The sequence below is a fragment of the Centruroides sculpturatus genome, unplaced genomic scaffold (genome assembly GCF_000671375.1).
Source record: "Centruroides sculpturatus isolate CEXI.00-Female unplaced genomic scaffold, Cexi_2.0 scaffold568, whole genome shotgun sequence".
Lineage (NCBI taxonomy): Eukaryota > Metazoa > Arthropoda > Arachnida > Scorpiones > Buthidae > Centruroides > Centruroides sculpturatus.
Genome location: NW_019384710.1, coordinates 154,587 through 164,906, shown reverse-complemented (window position 1 = coordinate 164,906; position 10,320 = coordinate 154,587). Strand labels below are relative to the sequence as shown.

Here is a 10,320-nt window from a genome sequence, read left to right as displayed (position 1 = left end):
AATTGCAAAATAATCTTGAAATGATAAAAGTCAAAACTAAATAAAATTTTGGTTAAAGTGTATCCAGGTAACCCCAATGGCAGTGCTTCGGTTAGGTTAGGTTAGATTAATTATATTTTCAATAGACATTTCCTTTTTTTTTTTTCTTTGTTTGTTTAAGAACTACTGTGAATCAATAACTAGTGACATTAAACACTAGGCAGCCTGCCAGTGGGTCCCCTCTGGTAGGAGTCCGTCAGGAGCATAAACAGTCAGAAGCACCACCATTGGAGTTACCTAAGTACACTTTAACCAAAATTTTTATCTGTTACATTGTTAATCTTTCAACAGTGGACTAGTCGGGTATGGTTCTACCCCCCAGTAGTGGTGAATAAATGTGGGAAATTTTTAAAGTATTTTTCCACGTGTTTTTTTTTTCATTACTGTTTTGGAAAAAGATTTTGTAAATAGTTATGTCTAGTAAAGAAAAGTCTTTTTTATTGTTACATAATTCATTTTTTATGTGAATTTTTTTTCATGGTGATTTTAGGCTAGTTTTTGGTGATATCCCCCAAAAGAATTTGATGACTATAGTTGTCCCTCACCTCTACACGATTGCCCTTGACGACTATAGTCGTCACTCACTGCTGAGTGGTTAATAAACTAATTTCTTAGATATGAAGATGATGAGTTTCTTTCAGGCCCACAGTAGAAAGGCTGGGTGAAGGATGTGGTCTGATAGATTTGTGACAAGTTTCTGTATGCTTTCAACTAAGTTGACGATGATGTAGACAATGTTATGTCACAAAAATCATGATAGGTGAACCACTGAAGACTTTACACGCAATATAGTTCCATCAAAAAATTTACTTAAGGGAGTTGTTACATTATGAAGTTATTCATAATAAGCAATACAATAATACTTTGTTTATTTTTAAACTAACATACGAAAACTAAAAAAGAGTACATGCTAATAAAAGTTCAAATCATGACAGAGTGGGAAATTTAGTTCTGTTCAAGATTGCTGAGTGTGAAGTATTGTTTGCTGAGCACAAAAAAGGCAAGTATAAAAGATTGTTTTGAATGTTTATAACAGTTTTCCTGTGGTTTATTGTGAATAATTTCATAATGTAAATCTTCTGTAAATGAATTTTTTGATAGAACTGTATTGTATGTAAATACTAATATATTGGCATTCTTCAGTAGTTCACCTATCACAATGAATTTTATGATGTCATGTTGTGTCAAAATCACCACTTGGTGATATTTTTATTGAAGTGGTGATGAAAATATAATACTGGTGATAAAACCGTCCACTTATTTCAACATTCAGAAATTGAATCACAAAGTGTGCTTCAGGAAAAACAGCAGAACGTTGAGCTTCTGTGAGATGGGTATCCTGTTCACCATGTACCTTATCAATGTCATGACATCACATGATAAGTTCAAATAGGAAAGCGTTGAAGTGACGTTGAGAACCAAAGGCAGTTTTTATGCAATGCTGTCCAGCATCTACAGATTTGGGATTTTTTTTATTGACTGACAGAAAATTTGGGGAAGTTTTTGGAATGACAATCCCCACTTTGATCTTTTTCAGTAGACTAAAGCATAAAAATTTTGATGTGACAGAACCTATGAAAAACTATTGTGATCAAATGTGATATTTGGAATTATTTGTTTAAAAATAATTCCTATTTTTAAGGGGCAATGTTATATTTGCTTTCTAGACTCCAAAACGTTAAGGTTACCAGCAACTTCATTAATTAGTAAATAAAACTGGTGGCAAAAAAAAATTTAAAACAGGCAAAATGATTAGCATTTTTTAAAATTTTCCAGAATGAATTTAGATAATTTATAAACTATGTTTTTCAGACTAATAGAGATTTATTTATTGCAATTTCAGAGAGTTAGAAGTTTCAGATTCAAGTGAAGGCAGCGATGATGAGATGGAAGTTGATGGAGGTGGTAAAACACGCCATGATCTGATGATAAATACTGAGGTAACATTACAAATATCATTGTTACTCTCCTTTTTTTCTTTCTTCTTTACTCTAAATTTTACATCTTTACTTTAAAATTAACTTGTAAAAAATGTTTGCAACTAATAATAAAAAAATGATCTTTACAGTTAGTTGCTCCTAGATATTTAAAAAAAATATATTTTACGCTTGGAAACTTATCTCGGTTGAATATCATTTAATGATCTATGGGTTATAAGTATTACAATAAATAACTATTAAACTAGATGTTATGTTAATCTAAAATTAATATGTATGCACTCAACTCCAAATGTGTAAACATTTGGACCCAGAGTTTTGGAGTGGCATTCAGCATTCACTTTGTAATTTTTCAAAAGACTCCATTGAATTTTTTCTGCCTATAATGCAATTTATTTGTAATAACTATTTTTATTCAATATACTTTTTATGTTGTTCATTTTAAAATAAAACAGCAGGAATTGTTGGTAAACTGCCATAACAATACATATACATCAAAATTCATAAAAAATAGAAGAAACACTAAAATAAATTAAAAGCATCTTAACATTTTGTTATGTTTATTGAATGTTCCTGGGATGTAGTAAAAGATGAAATGTGAAGACACTTTTAATTTATTTTAATGTTGTATTTTTTGTGAATTTTTTAAAATCAGGAATTGTGTTCAAATGGTATTCATCCATTGTAATTTCAATTATTATATAATTATACAAGAAAATTATTTTTGATAAATTTATCAGTGTTTGAAAATTTTGCTCTTTAATAGTTCAGGATATCCCACAGCTCTATTCATGGATTGAATAAAACCGAGCTGACTTAAACAATGAGGTGTTTGTTATGCAAGTTTCCATAATGTTTTATGATTAAAACTAAGTTTTCAAAGAGTTTTGTTTTGTCTCATCCATTTATTCTGATATGAAGCTAAAATAATTCACTCAGTTAATGAGTGAGGCTGGTTTTACATAGAACATCAAGTATAATTGAACAAATTAAAGCAAAAAGTCATTGCTTATTTTGTCAAATCTATTGGATATGTCTAGTATAGGATATTGTATTTTTATTCTATATCATTTTTATTAAATTCAATAAAATANTATTTTTAATCAAATTCAGTTTAGATAGAAATGGATATATTTACCACTATAAAATATAACTTTGTAACATTTAGAGTATTTTATAAATGTAACTTGAAAAATATCCATATATTTATTATATGTGTAAGATGTTATACTCAATATTATAAGTTATTTCTCTGCTGAAATTGAACTGTTACAGGATTTCATGACTACAAAATTTTTCAATTCAAAATCTTATAAGCTTTATACAGAATGTTGTGTTTAGATTATTTTTACTATTTTGGCAGTCTGAAACATAATCAAATTGAATGTATTTTAATCAAAGGATTCTGTAAGAAAATGCAATCAAAAATCAGTCATTTTCTTTAAGTTTAATTTCTGATTTAATTTTTCTCAATTAGATTTAATTGTCGTGTTCTTCTGAATTGTATGATGGTTAAAATTCATGTTTGAATTTTAAAATTATTAAAGAATTTGATAAGAATGATGTTATAAACAATTTTTTTCTGTACATATCAGATTTATCACATAAAAAGAATATTCACTTTATTCTTTTTTATTTACTTATTCATCTTTTTATTTAATAAGAATTTTTAAAGTGATTGCAATTATTTAATTTTAAGTCTTTTTTTCCTTATATTTTTAGAATGAATTTCATGTTTTCTTTTATGGTTAATTAATATCAAATTTTCATATAATTTTAGTAAATTATTAACTTAATTATTTAACCTGTTACATCAGAGAATCGTGTAATTTATAAATTTGAATATTTGTAGGTGGAATGGATGAGTGATAAAATAATGAGATCTTTTGAAGGTGCAAGAAACAATCCGTTTCAATTTAAACACCTTCAGTTGTGTCACACAATGATAGAGCTGAATAAAGTTTCTGAACCAAAAGTAAGAAAAAATTATTTAATTGCTTCTATTGTTAAATTTAATGAAAAAGTATGGAATGAAATTTAGCTTTATGTTTTAAAATACTTCTTTTACTTTTATTTAAATACTAATATAAATTTTAAAACAATAGTAAATTATTATTGATATTGACGTACAGCGGTACATTGTAGTTTGAATGTTCCAGAATTTGTATGCTAAGTTTGAGATAAATTCAATCTGGAATTTCGATGATGCTTCTATGTTCAAACTGCACACACAGTGAACAAACGTACTTGCAGCATAAACACCAAGATTTTCAAATCCATTGATTCTAAAGCATTTTGTTTTTTCGAAAGTCGAAGTAATTTAGATATTATTGATTTCCATAATAAAATAAGGAGTATTTTTTAATATTGTAGAATAAAAACCAGTAATATCTAAATTGTAATGTTTAAATAGGAATGTCATTTGTTAAAACATACTTGATGAATATGTGATAGTTGTAAAATTTCAGTATATCATCTTCTACATTATTATTAATGGCTGATTCACAAGTAGGAACTTGTAAACATATTTCACAAATTTGGATTAACCTTTGTGTGGTTATTCTGGAGTACTAAAAGGTGTCTCCAGTAAAGCTGTAGGTTTCACTCCTGTATTTTGAGAAATCTATACATTTTAGATAAAAAATGCATAGATTTCTGAGCATCCCTTCATCAGTCAAATTTTCAAAACTCACTATTTAATTTATTTCAAATTTATACGTTAATTTTAGCAACTTTGCAATTATAATGGATTCTGCCTTGACAGTAATAAATTCGTACGTATGCCAGTGATTTATGATAACTAAATATATTATGTTAAAAAATTATAATGGCACAGCTTGGCCTATGTGGCCCTTGTGCCAATAAACCCTAACCAACCAATCAACCTAAAATAAAAAGAACTTTCAGAGGAGTTTTTGCATCTGATTATTTATGTATTAGTGTATATAATTATATCATTTGACATAGTGCAGCTTGGCCTATGTGGCCCTTGTGCCAATAAACCCTAACTAACCAACCAACCTAAAATAAAAAGAACTTTCAGAGGAGTTTTTGCATCTGATGACTTATGCATTTGCATTGCTAAATATAAATCGTTTATAATTAATTTAGACGAAAAAATACATTTGGAAGTCATTGGGTATCTTCTCGATATTTTCTTCAGTAATTGTAGTTTTTGAGTGTCCTTCATGTGGATCATCTTTAATCAATGTACGACCACATTTAAACTCCGCTGCCCAATTTTTTCTGTTGATAATGACGGAGCAGACTCCTTATAGAATAGAATAGAATCAGTTTATTAACATAATAGGCAATTGCCTGTTACAAGGGGGTACATAACATTTAATAAAAGATAGAAAACAAACATTTAATAACAAAGGATCAAACAAACTACATTATTTGAGGTAGCATATAGTATTTAAGATTTTACCATCAAAAGTTTTCTAACACCATTGTAGAAATTAAAAATTTCGTTAGTAGTAGCCTGGTTAAACTTATCATACATGTAACTCACTAGACCTTGGTTGACATTTTGATCTTCGGTGGTTTCTGAGTCTTGATCTTTATCGAAATCGCAGCCATAAAATAAATGAATTTTTGATAATAGTCTTTTACAGTTTGGACAAGTTGAATTGTCATATTCTAAATATTTTCCTTCTAAGTCCACGTTGATTCAGTCTCATCTGGATAAAAAGTTTTTTAACTTGAAAAGTTAAGTTCGTAAAAATATAATTGTTGATAAACGGATAGTTAAATAGGGAGTTATAGTAAAACTTATTACTCCTATTACGAACATCATTAGTATCTTGAACTATAGAACATTCTATAACTCTATGCATTAATTGGTTGATATATTGATTATTATTTCTGAGATAATCAATGACTAGTTCGATAGAAAATCCATATTCATTAAATACATGAGACAGTTGAGTAATCCAATTTTGATTTGTATTTATCTTCTGAGATCTATTGTATAATAGTAGTGCAAGCTTACTAGACAAGTCATCTATGTTAATTGTCTTTTGTAACCATTTTAAGCAAGCTTTAAACAAAATCGTTTTTATTTTATATCTATTGAATTTCAAACGAAGAACACTCCCCGGCACGTTGAACTCCAACTGATAAAGCTTACGTATAAATATATTTTGAAGTTTTTCAAGCTTATTAAATTTGCTGAGACACCAAATAGGAGCAGCATACAACAAAGCATTTAACAGTATAGAATTGAACAGTTTAAAGTGAGTCTTATTATTTCTTATTTTTGCTTTAGAAAATAAACTTATCAAATTATTCAAAAGATTCCTGGATTTATGAGTAATATATTTATAGTGTTTTTCAAATCACAAATTAAAAATCCAAATGAGGCCTAAAAATTTCTTTTCATTGACAACATTTAATTTTTCGTCTCGAATATAAAAAGACATGACTTTTTTAGACATTCTATTCCCATTTCTAAAGATCATGACCTCAGATTTATTAGGATTAATTTTAACCCTCAACTTATATAAGTATTCAGTAATTTGTAAAATTTTACGTCGAAGAGCAACTGCAGATGGAGCAACAATGACTATGTCGTCAGCATAAGATAATGAATGAATACAAATGTTGTCAATGTAGATACCGTCGTTTTCATTCGTAAAACAATCGTTCAAGTCAAATAAATAAAAGTTAAACAAATAAGGGGATAGAGGATCACCCTGTAACAATCCCCTACACACAGTAATTGGATTACCACATTTATTATTTTGTTTAATTATAACATTGTAATTACCATAAAGTTGACCAATAATATTTATTAGACATTTACTAGCTTGATGTTTAAGTAATTTATTTTGGAGCAAAATGAAACTAATACTAAATATAAATTCATCATAGAATGTTTAAAATTAATCTATAAAAACTTATACAACCAACTTGATAATTAATTTAAATACCAAACAAACATCCAGATTCTTTATCAGGCTTTATACATATAAANTAGGCCTAGGGATCTCTACAATTACAATGCTATTAATTACTTCTGAAAAATCATGAAGAAGACAGAAAAGCAATCGACATTGGACAGATTCTTTAACCACCACAAACAAAAAAAAACATGACTAATAAAAATGCAAGACCGTGTATATATGTATTTTTATTATTACATATGAATAAACGTAGTAAAAAAGTATATACTTTTTTTATTTTTGGGGTCTCCAGAACGAATTAATCAAATTCCCATAGAAACCTATGGTAAATCGATAATCGGTTAACGAACAATTCGGATAGCGAACAAAGTCTTGGAACGGATTATGTTCGTTAACCGATCACCCACTGTATTTGTAATTTTTTCAATGAAACTGTAGCTGAGCTGTAGTGATGTTTTCTTGTTCTCAGATTACAACTGCTAGGAAATTGTTGGTTAAAAAGAATTTTACTAATTGAGAATATTATTAAATTTGATGATAGGGAAGCTGTGTTTTCATAAAAATTTTAAACAAATACTGGAAATGACAAAAATAAACAGTTTATTTATTTTAATTCTAAAATATATACTGTAACTGACACAAAACAAAGCTATAAAAACTTGTTTTTATTATTTTTTTATAAACTAACTCTATTCGGCAATTTTTTTTCGCAAAGTGGTTAATTACTTTATCATAAAAATCGCTTATCGTTGATTCCATCGAAGTATTTAAAAGCTCTTTTTCTATTGAAAGCAACACTAGTGACAACAATCTTTCCTCCGACTGAGTGTTCCTTGCAAATATATGAATTCACTTCATGGTTGAAAAACTGCACTCGACGGATGCACTGGTGGATTGTATTGTAAAAATTAATGATATTAGATCATAAAATTCTTTTAGTACATCTTTGTTCAGATCGTCATTAATTATAATATTTTTTATGTCTAAGAGTGACTTGCCAATATAGTCTGGACATGAATATAAGTATTGCAATTCACTACGTTATTTAGATAAATCAAAAAATCTCCCATAAAATTTACTTAAAGAATTAAAACTCTCTTTGGAAAATTGTTTTTCATAATAATTAAAATTATTAACATCTAAAAGTGATAAAAATTCTAAAGATTTTATGTCTGAAAATCTGTCAATATAATTATAATTAAATATAGCTTTGTAAAGAAACGTAAATAAAAATAACATTGAATATTCTTTACTTTTTAAAACTTAAAACAATCCACTTAGTCAAATAGCTCCCTACAAGTGGCTAATGGATGGAATCATTGGAAGCATTATACAATATTTTGGTGTGTAGCATCCACGAGCTAAACCACATGAGATTGGTGCTCTGTAAAGCGCATGCACGAATGTGTGTAATCTGGCTGCTTTACACAATTCAGATATTTTCGGCNCTATTAGTTTTTCTTATTATTGTTATATATAAATAATTTATTTTACAAACAATTAATAAATTCTTACTATAAAATTAATGTTATTTGATATTTCTAAATAAAAGAAATTTTGGGAATTGAATTGTTCTGATCATCATCTACTAGGAAAGCAGTGCAAGTTTTGTTAGTACACTGATACAATCTGGGTTATTGTTTCAGGAACATTCATTTTTCCATGTATAGTTTCCTCTTTTATGTAACAAACTATAAATGGAGAGATAATCTATTAGTATTAAATGTCTGTTCTATCAAAGGGTCTACTAATTTACATGATTGAAATATAGCAGAAAAGTAACAAGAAATAATTGCCCAAATTAAAATTTTTATAATTATCATAGTATTTAGTATAAATCTGAGAGGAAAAAAATAATGAATAATGCATAATAAATATACAGTATCGAGATATTCATGAACACAGTCATAATATAGCAACAAAGTATTATTAATTGCTGAATTTAAAACAATGTTAAAAAATGATAAACAGCAGTTCATTTATGTTTTTAACATAAAAATGCTGTAGACTTGCTTGAAATTCTGTGTGCTGTGCCATAAAGTATGACTTCAGAATTGTTGCTGTTTCTTCATCTTGTAGGTCTTGTTTATTTGAAGATGTATTTTCTTCCTTTGGCATGTCAGTAGAGGGATTATAGTTGCAAACAATTCTTTTTCATGAAATTTACCATCTTAGAATTTGTTATATTGTTTTGAAAACCATGTTCAATAGGTATAACAAAAGTATTATTTTTCTCAAAATATTTCATTCTGGCTGACAAAGTAATCAGATGGTATATGTATGGTTCACTTTGTCTTTTAAGATGATTAATTAATCACCAACTTTCACAAAAGTTAACTCACACCTCATTGTCAGAAACACCCCATTCATCATCAATATAAAACATAGTTTGAAAATATTATTCAAAGGTTCAGAAAATTTTTTTTAATTCTCAAATTAAAACAAGAAACTTTAAGGCATAATTAATTTTTTTTCAAATTGTAGTCAGGCATAAATTTGTCCTTTATATTCATATTCAAATTCCTTACATTTTTTAGAACGAGTAATTAATACATTTCTTTATTAGAAAATACAAATTTAAATGCTTAACTAGTGAAATATTTAAAACGTCTTAACTGAAATATTTTACAAGTGTCTCAATTAAATGTAAATTTAAAACTTAATGTTATAAAAATGATACTTTATTTAAAACAGTTATTTCTTTTCTAACTAAATTCAGTTAAATTCAGTGGTAAAAAATTCTGTTCTAGCACCAAGGTTTTTTGTTGTAATTCTGTCCTTTTATTTATAGTTTTAAATATTGTGAATGTTCTGTTATGCTTAAATTGTTGTAATCCTAAACTATTCTGAAGAAATGTGTAGAGAGATTCTAAACATTCTGTATGAAAGAAAATAAATTTATATTTAATATGATAAATAGTTAAGTTTTCATGTTTTACTTTTAGGTTCATCAAAGAGTACGGCTTGAAGGAGCTGAATTAGAGGAATACATGAGAAAAGAAAAAGAGAAGGAACAAGAAGCCAAACAGAAAGCAGAAAGAGAAATGTGAGTCATATTAATTACTTTGACTTTACATTATATGATATTTAGAAGTTTTTGAGGTATTGTCAGTTATTCTGTAATATTTGTTGATATGTTACTCTTTATCGTATATTATTTGTTTCAGTGAGTCATTTTATTTATGACATTGAGTAATTCAAATTTTTCAAAAGTTTTATTGTATAAAAAGAAACATTTGTAATTAGATGTATGTATTCAGAATGAGAAAATTGATGGTTTAGGAATTTATTTGATAGCTCTAGTCAGAAACTAGTTGTTCTCTGTAAACTTTAAATTTTTTCAATGTTAATGAAAAGATTTTCTTTTAAACAGATAATGACAAAAATATTAGTAACAATAGAAGTTTAATCATTTTAATAATTTGAATATAATTTTA

General features: G+C 27.3%; 1 protein-coding gene across 1 annotated transcript in view; it reads left to right on the top strand.

The window, feature by feature from the left end:
• Window positions 1–10,320, top strand: part of LOC111627783 (cleavage and polyadenylation specificity factor subunit 2-like) — a 48,938-nt gene that overhangs the window by 23,707 nt on the left and 14,911 nt on the right. Inside the window, exon 9 of the mRNA XM_023371423.1 lies at window positions 1,860–1,979. Within this exon, the coding sequence (XP_023227191.1) occupies window positions 1,860–1,979 (120 nt within the window). The remainder of the gene's footprint in view (window positions 1–1,859; window positions 1,980–10,320) is intronic.